Source organism: Rhinolophus hipposideros (assembly GCF_964194185.1).
Source record: "Rhinolophus hipposideros genome assembly, chromosome: 12".
In the NCBI taxonomy this organism is placed as follows: Eukaryota; Metazoa; Chordata; class Mammalia; order Chiroptera; family Rhinolophidae; genus Rhinolophus; species Rhinolophus hipposideros.
In genome coordinates this window covers 26,486,737-26,505,443 of record NC_138058.1, presented here as the reverse complement: position 1 = coordinate 26,505,443, position 18,707 = coordinate 26,486,737, and the positions used below count along the sequence as shown (strand labels likewise).

At 52.2% G+C, this 18,707-nt stretch overlaps 1 protein-coding gene across 2 annotated transcripts; it reads right to left on the bottom strand.

Annotated features, from left to right (window-relative positions):
- Window positions 1-22: 22 nt before the first annotated feature.
- On the bottom strand, window positions 23-8,057 carry TEX261 (testis expressed 261). Of its 2 annotated transcripts, none has more exons than XM_081068062.1 (6): window positions 7,877-8,057; window positions 6,946-7,025; window positions 5,611-5,764; window positions 3,686-3,753; window positions 2,870-2,972; window positions 23-2,703 (listed from the first exon to the last, which is right to left on the bottom strand). In XM_081068062.1, the coding sequence occupies exons 1-6, from the start codon at window positions 7,944-7,946 to the stop codon at window positions 2,588-2,590; spliced, it is 591 nt and encodes a 196-aa protein (XP_080924188.1). In that variant the 5' UTR covers window positions 7,947-8,057; the 3' UTR covers window positions 23-2,587. The 2 variants fall into 2 exon arrangements, with proteins under 2 accessions (XP_080924188.1, XP_080924187.1); XM_081068061.1 differs by having other exon boundaries at window positions 7,336-8,051.
- Window positions 8,058-18,707: the final 10,650 nt, after the last annotated feature.

Sequence of the window (18,707 nt, the reverse complement as noted above, 5' to 3'; positions counted from 1 at the left end):
ATATCACTACAAATCATTCATTAAACAAACATTTATTGAGTGCTTTCCATGTGCCAGGCACCGAGTCAGGTGCTGTTGATACAAAAATTGAGGGACAGGCCCTGCCCTCAGTGAGCTTACAGTCTAGTTAGGAGATAGACCAGGACGGGGGCAGGTAGGCCCAGAGTGATGTGTGGTGTGCTGGGGTGGGTGCGGGGAGGGGCACTCAAAGCTCCCTGGTCGAAGGGAAATCTGAGTATTGACAGAGAAGATACCCAGGTGAGCAGTAGAAAGGGGAATCAAAGTGGCATCTCTGGATACAGCAGGCTGGGACCCAGAGTGCAAGGTGGCGAGTGACGAGGCCAGAGAGGCGAGCAGGAAGCAGGATACCATGAGGCTCACAGCCATGCGAAGGGGTCTGATTTATCCTGAAAGCAGTGAGGAGCCACGCGAGTTTGTAGGCCAGGGAGTGACTTGATCAACTATGCAGTTTAGAAAGACAACTCTGGCTGTGGGACAGAGGAACAGGAGAAGGCTGTCACCATGATCCAGGTGAAAGCTGATGACAGTGGGAGTGGCTCTAATCAAGAAATGTTAAGAAGGCAAACTTGACAGTTTTTAGAGACTAGATGTAGGGGGCAGGTTTCTGGGCTGGCTCCTGGCTGATCTTGGGGCCACAGCAGGTGCTCAAGAGGCAGGTTTGCAGAGGACAGCAACAAGAGCCATGAGAGTTGTCTGTGTCCCCAAAGGTAGCAGAACTATGGTTCAGAAGCCCAGGAGGGACGTTGGGGCTGGAGGTCAACTCAACTCCTTGGCCGAGTCACGGCCATCAGCATGGATGGGTTCCTCCAGCGCCCACGACAGAACCCTGAGAAACCCCACGGTGCATGGGGTGAGTGGAGAAGCCTGCACAGGACATTGCAAGGAGAAGCCACAGAGGTAGGAAGAGAACAGCCGCTGGAGTGCCAAGGAAGTGCGATTCAAGAAGCTGGGGGTGACTGGCCCTATCAGAGGCTGCAGAGACCCAGGAAGATATAAAAGGGTCTGCTGGATTTAGCACAAGAAGGCCACTGGCGACCCCCAGGAGAGCACTGGCAGTGGAGCAAAGGGAGAGGGTGAAGCCACGTCACCAGGGTGAGAAGTGGACAGCAAGCAAGGACAGAGCCAGCTGCTGGCCCAGCAGTGAGGAGGAAGTTGGCCCCCAGTGTCCTCCACCTTGTCATCCATCTGCATAGGATAAAAGGGCCTGATCATCTCATTCCCACCGAGAGACCAAAATGTGCTGCTCCTCCCAGGGCCAGGGGAAGGTTGGTATTAAGAGACCGGGACATGCTAAAGCCAAGGAAATGAAGGCTATGGTGGGACGAGGCAAGATGTGGAAGATTTTCAAGCCCAGGGGGTCTTCGCAGGGGCTTCAAGGTACCACATGTGTGCAGTCCCTCTCTGCACCTGCCAGCCTTGCTTTGAGGTATCATTATGGCCAATAATGGCTCTCATGGGGAACTTACTTTAATATATACTAGTGAGTGCTTGCAAGGCACTGTAGTTGGAGTGCAAAGTCAACAAATGCTGGTCTGTGCTCAGGACCTGGCCTGCCTTCTTAAAAACCTGAGGTCATCTCCCCAGGAACCAAGCACACAGAAGACAGGGCCAGCCCTGGTGTGCTCTTAGAGTGACAAACAGCTTCTCCCACTAGTCCCATTTCTTTAAAAACAGGACGTAATCCAGGGCGCCTGTAAGCCAAGTCTTACTTTGTTTCTCCTTGAGCCTGACATAGAATTCAGCCAGAAACCACTCCCTTTCCCCAGGGGAAGACTTATAAATAGGGTATTGTAGATGTTGCTCTGAAAATCTAACCCATCACAAACTGTCACAAACTGTCCCCATCTGTGGCCCCAGCTTGACAGTCATGGAGCCGCGGAGATAGAAGAGATGGAAGAAGAGGGAGGGGCATAAGAAAGGCACCTCCCCCGGCCACTCCCCATCCCCTGACCAGGCTCACCTCATCTCTGCCCTCTTCCCGCGACCGGCCACAAGAACAGTCCCTTCAGAAAGACAAGACCCAATCCCAGAAAAGGAACACCTGGAGCAGAAAAGCCCATCCAGTCCAGGGCAGAAGGTCAGCAGAAAGAAAGGAAGATGAACTTTCAGGGTATTAAGGCAAACAATGCCACCTAGGATCTTTATTCAAACAGGAATCAGACTTGGACAGAAATCACAGTTCAACAGCAAACTCTCTCTCGGAAGTGCCACCATGGCCCTGCCCCACGGCCATCTGCCCAAAGAATTCACCGTCTGCTCTCCTGCTCCATGGCCCCTGCCTGCCCCGGCCGATCCAGAACCTCCTGACTCAGCGCGGAAGGGGGGGGGAGGACCACGGAGAGCCCCGCTTCTACACAGCCACGTGGACCAGCCCCCCGGCCAGGCAGCCCCCTGAGTCACAGCCTCTCGCAGCGTCAGATCTGCGCCTCCCAAGGAGGGTAGGGAGGGGGCTTCCGGAGAGTGGAAGAAGTCAGGGAAGGTGCCTTGCAGGCTCACTGCCCCCACTTAGTGGAGGCCCAGAGGCCTGACTCTCCTGATCTTGCCCCCGCATCCCCTCCCCAGGGGATCAGTACATCTTCTGACGACTGGGTAGAATGGCCTCTTTGATGAAGGAGAAGACAACCAGGATCCCTAAGCGTTTGCCCCGCTTGCCTTTGGTGAAGTAATTGGAGACCACGTCATCTGTGGAGACACAGGCAGGGAGATGAGTGTGTGTGTCTGAATGTGAGCACAGCTCTCCCCACCTGAGCCCAGGCGTCTCCATCACAGGGCTGGGCTCCAGCTCCCCCAGCCGACGCAGGCCTTGTTGGTGTCCTCCCACCGTGACCCCTCGCAAACCCCTTCTCACCTCCTGGCTGCATGGTAGAGGGCAGGACGTTCTCCCCAGCCGACAGTGACACAAAGAATGCAAATGGGATTATCCACAGGCAGAAAGTGAAATAGGCCAGGACCTGGCAACAAGAGACACTGAAAAGAGTGTGCCCCTGGCAGCGCCAAGGGTGGGCCGGGCATAGTCACCGGGTACCTTACAGCGGTGATCACAAGTGCACAAAAGACTATACACCTGATCTCTGAAGGGGGCCGGGGTCTGGGAAGCAAACAGGACATCCTCCGACATGGAGACAGGACAGTGGGGAAAAGGGGCGCTGAAGCTGACTGTGGCCACAACGCCCACATTTTGGTTGTTAGGACAAGCAACTCCTCTGAATTGAAGGAGGCAGGTGGAGAGCAAAGCCATAACTGACCCACACTCCCCAAAGAAGTGACTTCCCCAGGGGTCTAGACTAAAGCAGCCGGGTGTGGAGAAATCCTCGGGGAAGGCGCTGGTGGACCACTGCGGGGGTGGGGGTAGGGTCCGGCCCAGTGAAGTCCAAGTCGGAGAAGGCTGCCTGCTGCCCCCTCCGGACCTCAGGGCTTTAGGCTGCGATCCTGGGAGACCCAAAGGACTCACTGGGGGAGAGCAGCGTCCTCCCCACCTCGGCCCAAGGGACCCCTGCTCCTTGTCCACACCCCTTTCTAAACTCATCTATACTAGGTCTTTAAAAATGTATTATCCCTAAAGGGCTCAGTTTCAAATCATAGCTAAGTTCACGAAGCATATCATGCAAATCCCCTTTACTCCCTCTGTCCCTGTTATGAGTTTGATGAACTAAACACTTCTTACCTCTGAGAAAGGATAATATTCTTCCGCAAAAAACTGAAATGCTAGGTAATGATTCACCACCACTAGCCCTGTTGAGGGAATGAAAAGTCAGTCAGTTTTGGAGGAATAACATAAAGCTGGACTTTTAACCTGCAAAAGGCCCCTGGGAGTTTTAGTCCTGACTTTACACCCAACTCAGTAAGGCTTTGGGCCGAGTACACCACTCTCCAGGACGGTTTCCCATCTGTTAAAACGGGAGAGTTAGCCCCATCTGCCCACTGCAGAGGGCATTTATGAGTAAAATTAGAAGCAGGTAAGAAAGCTCTTTGAGAGTTATAAAAGAGACTTCACTGTCAGTACTCCGGAGCACCAGGACAATTAACCTGGTTTTTAGGGGATGTGAGTCCTGAAGAGAACGCGCCCATGGGCAGTGGAGGCAGTGGGGGCCAGGGTGTGCAGGTCACATGCTCCCAAGAGATTCCACTCCAAAATGGGCAGCAAGGAGGCTGCCTCCTCAAATAAAAAGGCTCTCACAGAAGAAAATAGCAGTTTGCTAGACACTTTGGGGGGGGGGTGTAGTCTTAGAATCCCTCAAAATTCTGGAGAAGGGGGTCCTTCCTTAACCTACCCCAGGGTAAAGTACACTGTTCTGAACTGGTATGTTCTGGACCCCACACACCTCCTCAGTGTGCAGCTGAATTTATGGGAGAGGGCAAGCGGGCACATCCCGGGGATAGGATGCTCAGAGACAGGACCCTCTGCTTAATCCCATGGTTGAGGCAAAAGGCAGGCATCCCTTTGGGCGGGGGACAAAGCATCCCCCCCAAACTGAACAGCCCTCACCCCTCACAGCCAACTGCCACATCTCTTTTCTTCCTCTCCAGCCCCTCCCCTCTAAGGCAGAGGCCGCAGCTGTGCCACGCCTCGCCACACTCCAGCACGAGGGGTCCTGGAAGAGGGGATGCTGCCTGATGCCCACAAAATCTTGCAGCAACTATTGCAGGCATCTAAAGGGCAGGCTGGGGGAGCCTGCTACTGGGGAGATGGGGAGAGGGGTAGAGGGCCTCCCCCCCAGAAAGCTGCAGAAGGGGCCTGGTCTCCAGGGAAGGGCTCCCACACCAACCCCACTGGACAAATCCCTTGGTGAATCACACCAAGGCACGCAGAGAAGAGGCCAGCCAGAGCTTTAGCACTGTGCCCTCCTGCGGATAGTACTCTTCCCAGATTCTCCCACAGAAATAGGAAAGGAGTTCTAAAAACCTCCCAATCCCATGTGATATCCTGACCAAAGGTGACCAACGATGATTAAATGGGAGAAGAGGCAATCCTGGTAACCAAATACTTTCCAGAACCTTTTTCATGAATAGCTGTCAGTACCTACCGTGTGCCAACTCAGTCTCCCAAAACTCATCTTTGAACAGATGGAGAAGCTAAGGCCCAGGGAGGGGAAATGACTCCCAAGAATCAGGTAGCAGAACAAAGGCAGGAAGGCCAGGGTCCTCCAAACATGCAGCTGTCTGCAGTGGGCCCCCACACCCATGAGGCTCGTCTTCTTCACGATACTGGGCCAGAAGTCTGGATGGGGGGCTACCTGCCTGCCAGGGAAGGGCTTTGGGCTTTCCCTGGCCAAGTAGTACCTTAGGGGCTCTCACTACCCAGCCGGCCCACCTCTCCTCTCTTTCCAAACCCTTCTTCACACTTACCTCCCTGGGAAAGCCCTCCCTGTCTGAGTATCCCACCCCCACCCCCCACTCCCACCTAATTCTAGTTACTTGAGCCAAGGTGGGCTCTAGGCTCCTTGTGTGAGAACACCACCTCCCCATCGGCCTGGCCTCCTGGAGGACCTCAGTGGTTTGCCTCTTTTCTCTATAACCCCTTCAGTGCCCTGGATTGAGCTGGGCATATCCAGCCACCTCGGCTGCCTCCTCAACTCTGCCCCCTCTCACCGCATGACAGGATGAAGTTAGGCGAGGTCAGCATGATGAAGGGGAAGGTCTGGAGAAGGCCAAAGTAGACGAGGTTGGTGAAGAGGCCCACGCCAATCATGCAGGTGGGGAAGCGCTCAAAAACGTAGAGGCCAATCAGCACAGCTGTGGAGAACTGAAAGAACCAGAGGCACACAGTGCAGGGAGCCTCTTCTAGGCAGCCTTCCTGGACTTATTAACCCCGAGCCCACTTGGGGCAACATGAGGTTCACGCTTCAATCTTTCCTCCTTCTAATCACAGGTCTGATCTCCCCAACTAGACGCTCAGCTCCCAAAGGGTAGCATCTTTCAATGCCATTCTCAAGGTTTGCAACAGCAACACGCAGTAAGAAAGTTTACACTGTGACCCCAACACAAACATACATACATATGAACAAAGTTCAAATTTCAACTCTAGTCTTTTCTCTTCCATTTTTATGCTCATCATGACCTACTGACTTGAGTATATAACTCAATAATGAATCCTACCTGCAGTTTCAAAACGCTGCTCTGAAGGACTTATAGTTGTCGGTGCTTAACAAATGGCAGCTGGTTGAATGAAGGTCTAATTCCTGTACCAACACCCACAAGCTGGACCTCGGAACCCAGAGCTGAGAGCTATGGTTTTGTCTCCACCACTCACTCCCTACCCCAGGCCATGCCCAGAATAGAAGTGGCTGCTGACACTGGTGGCTTGAAAAGTACTGACGACTCCTGTCCAAACACACTCCCACCGCCACCCCCTCCAGCCTTTCCTACAGCCGCCAGAAATCTCTCCACCAGCAGTCACGCTGTGGCTTTCACATCAATGGCAAGGATTATGTCTTCAGAAAGCGAAGCCTTCCATGAGACCTGGGGAGGGCAGGGCCTGGGACAGGGAAGGTGTCTCCCTCTTAGGATGAGTCGCTTGATCCAATGAGAAAGAGGGCAATGAACAAGTACTCAAAACTGTCCTTAAGGTTCCTCTCAGTTCTAAGTGCTGTGAGCAGAGCGAGGGGCTAGAGACAGTGGAAGACAGCCAAGCAAAGGCAACGCCGTGGTCCTGTCAACAGAGAACGCGCACTCAGCTGTCCTCTGAAGGAACCGAGAACGGGGTCTGCAGTGAAGCAATGCCACTTGGGGAAGGAGGCAAAGAAAGACCCGGGCCCAGGAGAGCAGACCCAGGGGACAAGGTACAGGGCTGGGACACAGGGGCGGCACCCTCAGCAAACAGCAGGGACAGAGGTCTCATCATCCATGCCGCACTTTCCCCACTTCCTCCTTTTGAGGCAGGGCCAAAGAGTGAGGGACCTCACCCTCGGGAAGGCGGCCACTTACCCAGATCATGTATTTTATGATCCTGCTGGTGGCCACTGTGTATTCTTCGATCAGTTCCGCCAGGTAATACAGTCCAGCCGCTGGGGGGACAGGAAGAGGGGCAACAAGAGAGAACATTACCCAGTGTCACTCCCACCATCAGTCATCCCTTTATCTGCAGCTGGGTGCTCATCACCCCTCATAAATTCTAGAAGGCAAGGAACAAACCAAACAATGTATGTGTTGCCCTCCCAAGTCCGAAGAAGTAAAACGATCAGGGAGCGATAGTTTTTTAAGGCGAGATTTCATAGCAGTGGAAACCTGTTATCTGCCCCTCGGCACAATGCTCACTTCTGGCCCATAAAGAGGACTTTCATTCACTCATCCGATAAATATCTGCAGGGAGGGCACCTGTATGGGCCAGGTGCTGGGCCGAGTGCTGAGAACACAGACAAGGTCCCTTCTCTGACCCAGCTGGGGGAGGGCAATCAGGCGATCCCGTCGTGACAGTGCTATTCCGGGGCAAGGAGCGGCACTGCCGGACCATCAAACCCCACCGGGAGGGCTTCCCGGAGGAGGTGGCATATCAGCTGATACCAACAGTACGAACTAGCCCGAAGGAGGAAGCATGTCAAAGTCAGAAAAAGGAAGACGTTCGAAGCGCCGGAGGCTAAAGGCCGGCAGAAGATGTCGGGTAAAAGTTCCGCGCGGTCCGCCGTGCGCCGGCGCGGGGCGCTCGCGGGCCTCTCCCGGGAACGGCCGGGCGGACTTTGTGACACCTGGAAGGGCTCGCGGTCAGGATGGGCGGCTGGGGTCAGCAGGAGGGGAGGACCGGGCAGGGCAGGAGGGGGCAGGGAGCACCGGCAGGGGGTCCCCGGTCGCTCGGGCGCACTCGTGCTGTAACCCCCGGCGAGCAGATGCCGGGGTGGGGGCCGGGGTCGCGCACTCTCACCGACGGCCAGCGTGATGAAGGACACCTGGATGAAGAGCGACAGCCAGCTCAGCACGTACATGAACCACATGGCGCCCCCGCCCCCCCGGCCCGGCCCCCAGACAGCCGGGACGGGCCTGCGCGCTCCGGCTCGGGCGATACGGAGCCGCCGCCACCGCCACGGCGTCCCCGCCCCGCAGACGGCCGTGCGCCGCCGCCGAGAGGAGCCCGGCCCGAGCGCCGCCCCGGCAGCGTCCGGACTGGCGCCGCCCGTCGGCGCGGAGGGCCAACTGCGGTCCCTGCCGCGCGTGCTCGCGGACCGCCAGGCTTCTCCTGGAGACTGTCAGCGCTGCAGCCTGGGCGACGCGGGAAGGTACAGAGCGGCGGGAACGAGGCACCAGTGCGAGGGCTCGGAAGACAGCCTCCGGCCCTTCCTTGTGCACTCCCGCGCCAGCCTGGAGGGGTGTCCAGGGCAGGGAAGGGCTGCATGACCCCCTCCCCAGCGACCTCGGGCCAGAAGCCTCCAGGCAGGTTGTCCACAGGGCTTTCTCTTGCTACCGCAGGTAACGGACAAAACTAACGTGTTCCAGGAGGTGTGCTAAAGGCTAGGCGATATGTTCATGATGGATATTAATCCGATGATGTAGATCGTTTTATGGATGGGGGAGCTGGGGCCAGGGAAAGTTACCTCGCCCCAGGTTATACCTCTAGAAGCGGCACGGGCAGGAGTCGGGCGGCGCCTTTGATCGGCCATCCTCCAGCCCAACTCTCCCTCTGGCTGAGTTCCTTTGGGGTACAGTCCGCATCTTTGTATCGCCTGCAACACGCCCAGTGCAGGGCACGCAAGGCGCCCACTAGGCGCTGAATGCATTTACTGCATGTACCTCTGGGGGGGCACAAGGAGCCCGGCAGCCCTTCTGAAGAAGTCCCCCATCTAGTGGCTGCGACAGACACTCAAAAATAAAGTATGTGTACCGGGAGTCTGGCATGCTTCTCATCTCAGAATAATATTTTTCATGCATAAAAATAAATACATATTCCTCAAAAAAGCATGCAGAATTACCATACTGATCCAGCCATTCCACTCCTAGGTATATCCTGAAAAGTATGGAAAGCAGGGACTCAGAAAGATTTGTACATAACATTATTCACAATAGTCAAAAGGTGGAAACAACTGAAATGTCCATCAGCAGATGAATGTATAAACAAAATGTGATATATAAATACAATGAAATATTATTCAGCCTTAAAAAAAAAGACATGAAATTCTGACAACTGCATCAACATGGATAAACCTTGAAGACATGATGCTAAATGAAATAAGCCAGACACAAAAGGTCAAATTTTGTGTGATTCCACTCATCTGACGAATCTAGAGTGGTCAAATTCATAGAGACAGAAAGTAAAATGGTGGTTAGGGTGGAGGAGGGGGCTATGGGGAATTAATGTTTAATGGGTCCAGAGTTTCAGTTTGGGAAGATGAAAAAGTTCTAGAGACAGTAGTAGTGATGGTTGCACAACATTATGAATATACTTAATGCCATTGAACTGTACACTTAAAATGGTAAATTTTATGTATAGTTTACCATGGTTAAAAATACATAAGGCAAAGCAAAGAAATTATATTGAAATACAAATATCAAAATATTTTTTAGAAAACTAAATATTTGATGTAATAATATGTGGGCTTTTTTATTAATGCATAACATAACCAGATTTAATGGATAATCTAATAACTATCTTCCTGTGACATGAGAAATATATATACATGTATATTTGGTCTCTGCCCCTAGGTCCTGACATAGAACTCCTAAATCCTTTGGAATTTCCTGGGTGATAGGAGCATCTTTTGTGTGAACAAAGTGACTCTTGGTGAGCTCCTGAATAGCTTCAGGATGGCGGCTGGTCACTGGAAAGACTAAACCATGATTACAAGCTTGGAACTTTCTATCCCATCCCCCTCCTTGAGGGAGGGACAAGAGGCTGCAGATTGAGTTAACAATCAGTCATGCCAATGTGATGAAGCCCTCCATATAAATCCCTAAACTACGGGGTTCAGAGAGCTTCCAGGTTGGTGAATGCATATACATTCTGGGAGGGTGGCTGCGGTCTCCAAGGGGACAGAAGCTGCTGCACTCAGGACCCTCCCAAACCTCACACAATGTATCCCTTCATCTGGCTGTTCAACTGTATCCTTTATCCTATCCTTTAATAAACTGGCAAATGTGTTTCCAAGTTTTGTGAGCCATTGTAGCAAATTATCAAACCTGATGGGGTATGTGGGATCCCCCAAGGTTGTAGCCAAGTCAGACAGAAGCGTGGGAACCTCAGGGGCCCATGACTGTGACTGGCATCTGGAATGAAGGCAGTCTTGTGGGACTGAACCTTTAGACTTGTGGAGTCTGATGCTTACACCAGGTAATTGAATATAATGATAGGATTCCCAGTTGGTATCTGGAGAGTTGGAGAATTGGTTGATGTGGGGGGGAAATGCACACATTTGGTGTCAGGCATGTTGGAAGTAAAGAAAGAGTTTTCCCTTACTACCACAATGACAAAGTAGGGATAAGTGTAAATATTTCAAAATAGCTGAAATCACATAAGATGAGAAAGTCACAGATATTGCTGACTACTGTAAGTTTGTTGCCTGCATTCTTAATGGAAGGAGGTGTTAAATTTCACTTCGAGGTTAGTGCAAATAAAGATAAAAATTTTGATCCTTCCAACTTCCCAGGGTCCTTGAGTTCGTCTCCCTGAATTCTATATCTGCTGACATCTAAGGGGTCCCCAAGTCCCTGGTTAAAGAATCCTTGAGGGATGTGTCTAAGGAGCAGTCAGACCTTAAATGACTGTGTGCTGCCTTATAAGGATCTTCATTACAGCACTGGAAGAGATTGAAAGCAACAGAAATGTCCATTAATAGGAAACTGGACATTTTGGTACATCGTAAAGCACAGCCATAAAAGCAACTGAGGATATTTCTAATGTACCATATAGTAGGAGGTTCCCCTCTTGAAAAAAGCTAAATGATGAAGAGAAAAAGAATCTACATAGGTATTTCTTTATACAGAATATCTCTGGAAGGATCCATTAGAAAATGGTAACTTTGCTTGCTTCCTAGGAAGAGAAAGGGTGGAGTTCAAGAGTAAGAGAACATTTCCACCGTATTTCTTTTTATATCCATAAAATATTGAACTACACTAAATATATGTGCATGTATTACCTATTCATAAATAAGTTTAAAATTAAAAGGTTTGTAGTACGTTGGACCTGCCAGCATGCCTCAAATACCCTACCCGTTACCTAGTCCCTTTGCGAGAAAAGCCACTGTGGTACCCTACAGTTAAATTGGCTAACCTTAGATCACGTGACCTGGTTATCTTTGATTGGTCAAATGGAGCTTCACGCTCAGGTCTTTTCTGTTGGGAAATTTGTATTTGAGACACAAAAACATCAGTGAGTAAAGACACACTAAGATTTCAGTTGGTCTTACATTTTCCTACATAGCACCCTCCCAGAGAGGGTGGAAAATATAAAAGCATTCCCCACTCCTCTCCAGAATTATATATAAGGGAAACTTGAGACCCAAAAAGGTTAAGTGCATTCATCTATGACTGAGTCAGGATTGTTATTCCGGAACTAGGCCCTTTCACTTCCCCACAGTCTTAGAGCCAAAATTGGCCCGGGGAACCAATGCTGAGGACACACATTTCCTCCAACAGCAGGAAGGGAGAAGCCAGGTTTTCCTAAGAGCCGTGAGAAGCAAGCCAGAGGCACTGGCTCTCATCTGCCCCACAGATCCAACAGGGTTGGTAGGGTCAGAGAAGCTCTTTGGGACCTGTGCTTAAAGCAGGAGGTTACAAGAGGGAGCAAAGCCAGCCTCCCTTGAAGGAAGGGTAGGAGGACCCAGGAAGGCTTCCACATTGAATTCAAGGGACTCAAGAGTGAAAGGGTTTCTAGATTCAAAGTTTTGTTTATTTGCATATTGACAGACCTCAGTAACTACATACACTTTTTTCAATGTTACACATACTCCTTTAACTTTACTAATTCACACACTCATCTGTTACCATTTGATACCTCTGTGTGCAGGGACCAATTCCCGTATGTGTATCTCATGAGGATATTCTAGAGAAATCCGATATTTCAAAATCACATGTATCTCTTCCTCAGATAATAATAACTAGCATTTATAGTGTTCTTACTCTGTGCCAGACACTGTTCTACGTATTTGTATGTATTAACCCATGTAATACTCACATCTAGCCTAGGAGATAGTGCTATTATTGTCTCCATTTCACGGATAAAAAACCGAGACACAGAGAGATTCAATACCTTGTCTAAGTTCACATAGCTAGTTCTTGAAGGAGCCAGGATTTGAATCTGGAAAGTCTGGTTCCAGAGCCACTTTTCTCTGGTTTTCTCTGGTCTCGTAAAGCCACCTGCTTTTCCTGCCACCTAGTCATCATGTGCCATTTGGCCAGTGGGCTGGGTCCTGCTCTATCTCCCTAGAGATTGCTTGGTTCCCGGCTCTCCCTCTGCTACCTTTATCCATACAGGAGCTAATGAGTACACCTCAGGGTTCTGGCTTTGGCCACCTCTGGTTACCTTTGGTCCCCTCCAGTTTCTTCACTGACTCACCTTCTCACACTCTCACAGACTTACACCTTCACTGTGCCGAAGGCCAGGGACAGACATTTAGTTGGTTCTGTGGTCCCCATAGCCCAGGTGACTGGGGCCTGTGCCTGCCTACCGGCTGGAAAGTTCAGAGAAGTATGGAATGGAAAAGCTGGGGAGTGTGGTATTGTACTTTCTCTGGACTTGGCTGTGTTGTCTGCTGCCCTCTAGTGGTGTCAGAGGAGCTGGAGAAGCCCAAAGCCCGGGCCCCTTCAAAGCCTGTAGAAGGTATGACAGACAATTGGGGTCCCCACTGCCTGTCTTAGAGCAAGCACCAGGAGGGCACGCCCCCAAAGTGAGTGCAAACACACACACACACACACACACGCACACTTGCACACACTCACAACACACACTACCCACAGTTGGAGACATCAGCATCTGGGCCTCTGTTTCCCCTGCCTGGCCTGTCTACAGACGATGGTTGTTGTGTGAGAGACACCGTGGAGTCAGAGACAGGCAGAGACAGGCCTGGAAACCCAGGTCCCTCTTCTTTTCTTCTCTTCTCCTCCCCCTGTGTAGCTCTTTCCCTACCAGACCCCAGCAACAAGAGAAGCAGAGTGTTGGGTAGGAAGTTTCGAGGACATGTACCTTCCACCCCACTCCACTCCTGACACACATAACGTCACCACTTGATGTCCCCTCTCTAAGGTGCCCACATCCTGACATTAGTCAGCAGGTTCATTGCTGGCATCTTACCTCTCAGGTCTAGGTTCTGCAGTAGGTGAGCCAGAGCAAAATTCTAGTAAGAGACAAACCACAAGCAATAAAAACAGTGCCCACTGCTATGCCCACACAATATGTATGTCCTTGAAAGCTAGGCCTCCTGACCCTGTTTCTCTGCTATGCCTCTGTGCCCCCTCCCAACCCAAGCAGCTGCCCTGGTGTGTCTGGCTCTCCTCCCCCATCCCCATCAGGTGCCTGGGGCCCCAACTCAGGTGGCTGAGTTAGAGCTTTCTAGTGAGAAGTCCTCAAAGGGCTCTAGTTATTGCCTCAGTGTTGTCTTCAGCTAAGTTGCTAGAAGTGGAGGTGAGGAGAGGGTGTGAGGTTGGGGAATGACAGGAAAGAACAACGTGAGGGAAGGGGGAGTTGGCACATATCACACGAGACCTTTGCAGAGCTCTCTCTCTCTCTCTCTCTCTCTCTCTCTCTCTCTCTCTCTCTCTCTCTCTCCACACACACACACACACACACACACACACACACACACACACACACACACACAGTAGAGCTCCTGAGCAAGGTTGTCGGGAAACAGTGGCTGATGGAGGTCCAGCCAGGGCTGGAAGCTCCTCTTCTTGGATCAGAGGCAGCCCCAGGACAGTGGAAAGCCATGCATGTTTGCCTGTCTTTAGCATAATGCTGATCACTGGAGCCATGGCTGGAATGTCTCCCTGTCTTTATTTAAGCAGCTGTGAGTGGTCATCCATGACAGGAATTTCCAATTAGGAAAAAAAGGGACAGCTCTCTCTGACAAGCGAGCTCCCCTCCTCAGGAAAAAAATAAGAGGGTGAGATGATTATATCAGAGAACTAAGGAATAGTACCAAGAGGAAAGTAGTTCTTTCATTTCACAAAGCAGGCCCAGCATCAGCCTATATTTGAGTATCTTGGCAACTCAGTCCCCCATGACCCTTGAGGAAATTTTTCCTAACACTGAGCAGATTGGTGGCTAACATTTGTTGAATATGTCTTTGTGGCAGGCCCTGAGCTAGGTCTTTTCTAGAAACTCACTTGTTCAATATTCACAAAAATTAGGAATTGTTTCCCTACCCATCTGACTTACAGAGGAGGAACCTGAGGCCCAGAGAGGTTAGGTAACTTGCACAAATTCACACAGCTATCACAAATTCACACACCTCACCCCAGGCCAGGTGACCTATGGTGCTGGTATGCCCAGGGCACCAGACTGTCAGGGCTATGGCCAGGAAAGTCACGGGCCACACGAGACGAGTTGGTCACCCCAGTCCTCTGTCTTCCTGGCACTAGCACCCCTGGGCTTACCCACTGGGATTCTGTCACACAGAACGTCACGCACTGGTAACCAGTGCCAGCGGAGGACTCCAAAGACGCGGAGGACAGCAAAGATCAGCACAGTGCCAGCCTCCAGAACAGAAGTCCAGACACTTCTGCCTGCTGCATTGTAGTGGTGGAGCTGCCCAGGAAAACACAACACGGTCAAGCACTGGATGAAACAACACTTGACTCACGCCGAGAAGAGGCAGCGCAAGTTCAGCTCTAGCAGTGGGCGTCCCTATGCCAGTGGGTGCAGGTGACTCAGGGCAACTGACCTCTGTGCACCCCTCTTGTGCCACAGCAGGACCCCCACTCCTCCTCCATGGAGTTGGAAATACTGAAAGCCGGGGCATGCCTGAGGGCCTTTGATGGACAGGCTGAAGCAGAACAAAGGATCACTCGCTGAGCCTGAAACAGGGAAAGACATTCCTACACGAGGCAATAAGCCCTGTACAGACTGTGTGGGCTCCTTATCTCTTGGTGAGGAAGTGTTCCAGGCCCAAGGCCCATTCTCAGGCTGCCCAGTGAGGGCTGAAAGACTTCACACATGAGAATGCCTTTCCCAAGAGATGCACTGTCTCAGGTTATCCACTCTTCAGATCTCCCCCCTCTTCACACACACACACACACACACACACACACACACACACTCCCCTCAAGTGGTCTCCTTGTAGCCATTCCTCCTGGGGAACACTGTCACAGCCTTTTGTCTGCCTCCTCCTGCTTTTGCAAACTTTTCATGGGCGGCATATCCATCACCTCCCCTGTTCTCCGGTGGTGTGTGAGTCAGGCATTTACAATAAAGGGGAATGAACATGTGTAGGCTGAGGGGTTGCTGCCGAATCCCCTCTTCTCCTTTCCTAACAGAACCTCTATATTGTTTAGAGCAGCAAGGGGCCCTGCTTTTCAAACAAAGCAAAACAAAACTCTCTGTTATCAGCCTCAGCCCAACCACTGGTAGGAGGAGGAGGAAGTACGATGAATATCACATGCCAACAACACAGTGTGGTGCCCCGTGGAGATCCCTCCTTGCCTGGCCATTCTCCCTCTCGGTCACGTGGAGACAGTCGGCGGTTTCCTTCTCCTTCTGTGGTGTTCTTGCCTCAGATGCAGAATCCCCAGCTTCATCCATTGCACCCGGCCACACCTTTCCACCTGAAAAACTCCTACTCGTTCTTCAAGACCTAGCTCAAGTATTTCCTGAGGAGGCCAGGGAAGTGTGCTCATTTCCATGTCCCCCGTATCCAGCACAGGGCCTGGCACACAGGAACCATCCTGCCCACAGGGCTAGCCCCTGCAGCCCTATTTCTGCCAGATCACACTACAACCCTTGGAGCTCCCCGTGGAGCCCAAACTCATCAAACAAATTCTCTTTCCTAGATCTGGAAAGAGGGCCAGAGAGCCCACACTTGAATAGTATGCAGCACTTCGCCATTAAGCTGTCAACTGGTGAGCCCAATGTGTGATGACAGCCAAGGCCCTGAGCTGAGGTGTGAGTCGGGTGATCAGTGGGGTGTGGCCTAGGCCTTTCCGATCCCAGTTCAGGCCCTTCTTACCCCAGCTTCCTCCTCACCCTTGATTTCTACAAGGCACCACTGACTTTCTGTCACTTGCAACTCAAGAGTCCTAACTGCCCCCGGGGAGGAGGTTCCCAGACTTGACCTGAATTTTGGACCCCACCTGTCCCACTGCTGACATACTCTTATCAAACCCTGAGTTGGGCAGTGCTGGGTCCCGGCGGCATAACGTAATGACCTCAGACTAATGGAATCAGGCTCTTTGGGCTGAGATTCAGGAAGCAGCAGTTTTTCAACTTCCCCACTTGGCACAGGACAGCCCCATTTGCACAGGGTTTCCACACGGCAGCCAGGATGGGAACCACTGCCATAGGGCAAAGCTAAGCACAGGGAAGTCTAGCCTGCCCTTCTTCTTTCTTCCCTTCCTTCCAGCTCTTACAGCAAAGGGCAATCCCCTGGGGCTTTCCTGGCCCTACCCCTTCACTCCACACAAGACACTGAGTCATGTTCTGGAACCCTAAAGAACCCTGCTCATCCTGGCCCCCTACCCTGCACAGACCCTTCCCCCCCACCCTTGCCGCACAGTGCTCTTCCTGCCCCTTCTCTCTGCCTGTCCAGTTCTTACCAGTCTTTCAAGACCCACCTAACACTCCTCCTCCAGGAAGCTTTCCTGAGTTCTTCAGCCCATTCTAATCCCTGTCTTCTCTGGTCTTCTGTTGGCACCCAGAGTCCACAGTCCCCACCAGACTCATTTACTGCCTCCTCCTCACTTCTGGGCTTCTTACTGGATTCTCCAGGAGTAGACCCCTTGCCTCCCGGTCTGTCTGTGAGACCCATGTCTGCCCACTCCCAGCCCGGCCAAACCCCAGGCTAGGCATGTACGGGAGAGATGCTTGGAAGCCAGGGCACTGGGTGCCACTCCCAGCCCCTCTCTCTCACCTCCCCATTCCAGGGTTTCAGTGGGGGGCCCATCCTTAGGAGGGTCCCAAGAGAGTCTGGTCACATGTAGCAGGTGATTTCTCTCTCACACACACAGATACAACTGTGGCTGTTGGAATGCATAAACTGGGGAAGGGGATTAGATTACCTCTCCGTTTCCTCCTAACGCTGAAATCTCTGAGCCCAATACACCAGATGAGATGTCCGTCCCTGCCAACCTGCCTGCCCTTCCTCACCACCACCCTCCATGCCCCTTCAGGGTGGGCAGCAGCAGTGACACGGGTTGGAAACCACAGCCAGAGGTCAATTAAGAAGCCAAAATCAGTGTGTGACTTGTTTTAGAGCCCCTGGTCTGGCTAGCTGTACGGCAGCGGGGGCGGCTCTGTGGGTGGATAGTGACGTGAAAACAAATCTAGAGCAAATCTCTGCCAATCAACAGCAGCAGAACCACATGTACAGAAAGCAGTTTGCGTCTCCTTGCCAACTCTATCTGCAGCCTTGACGAGAGTGGAACAGGCAGCTTCTCCCCAGAGAGCCTCAGGGTCAGGCTAGGGAACAGGGTGTTACAGTTTTTTGAGGCTGACAGGCGACAAACCTCAGAGTATCTCGAGTCCTCACACCCAGAAGGGCATGTTCGCAGGGAGACCCCACACAGGCAGCATGTGTGGGGCCACAGAGAGGCCCACAGGTGGACACATAGGCACATGGGACTCACTCACTGACGCACACAATCAGGAAGCTACTAGAATGACCTAGACACCAAATACACACAAGTACAAGCAGACCCACAGACGCAGGTTCCCCGTGAGACACACAGACACAGGTGTCACCCCTGACATCATCCTGAAACACCCAAATCGATCTTCCCAGGTCAAAGGAAGCCTTTGGGTCATCTGGAGTGGTGGCAACAGTTTTCCCCATCCATCTGCCTTCTTTCCCTTTCATCCACCCAGTTTCTCCTGGAGGCCTTCGGAGGCCGGCCAGCTCAGCTTCACCTCCTGATCCTACAAGGCTCTCTGTCCCAGAGCTGTCGGGTTTGGGAAATGAAAGGCAAAGGCTGAAGCGGGTTTTCAGCACTTTTGCTGGGGTCTGCAGCCTGCCCCTTCCATGGAGAGGTGAGCAGGAGAGGCCCCCAGTTTTCCCAAGGCCCAGCCCTGGCTGCTGCACCATGCCAGGCCTCCCAAAGGACAGTCTGGGCAGAGGGATCCTAGTCTGAGTTCTCTAGTGTCCCTGTCTGGTGTGTCAGCAGTCCCATCACACCGCCTGCCAGCAGGTGACACGCACATCAGCGCATCCCCAGGCAGCCCTGCGTCTGGCCACTAGGGTGCAGCTTCAAGGCCAGCTCTGGGCTCTGGTCCCAAGAGCAAGCCTGGGTGCCAGAGTCCTGTTTTCTCTCCCTGGGCAGTGTCCCATCTTGTTGCTGGCTGCTATGTGGACACAGCTGGATTAAGGGTGCCTACCTGGTGATGATGCCAGGCCCTGCACAAGCAGGGGGGACCTCGGTGTGCTAAGCAGTGGGACTGGATTTGGGGAAGGATCAGAGCTGCCCCGCAGAGCTGATCTGGGCTTGTAGGTTCTTACTAACGGCTGTCCTGCTGTCTGAGGACTGTCAGATGGTACTCCAGTGGTAACGTCTTCTTTCCCTCCTGTCAACAGCACACACACTGGCAGCATGGTAGAATTCCAGGTCCTCTCACTCTCACT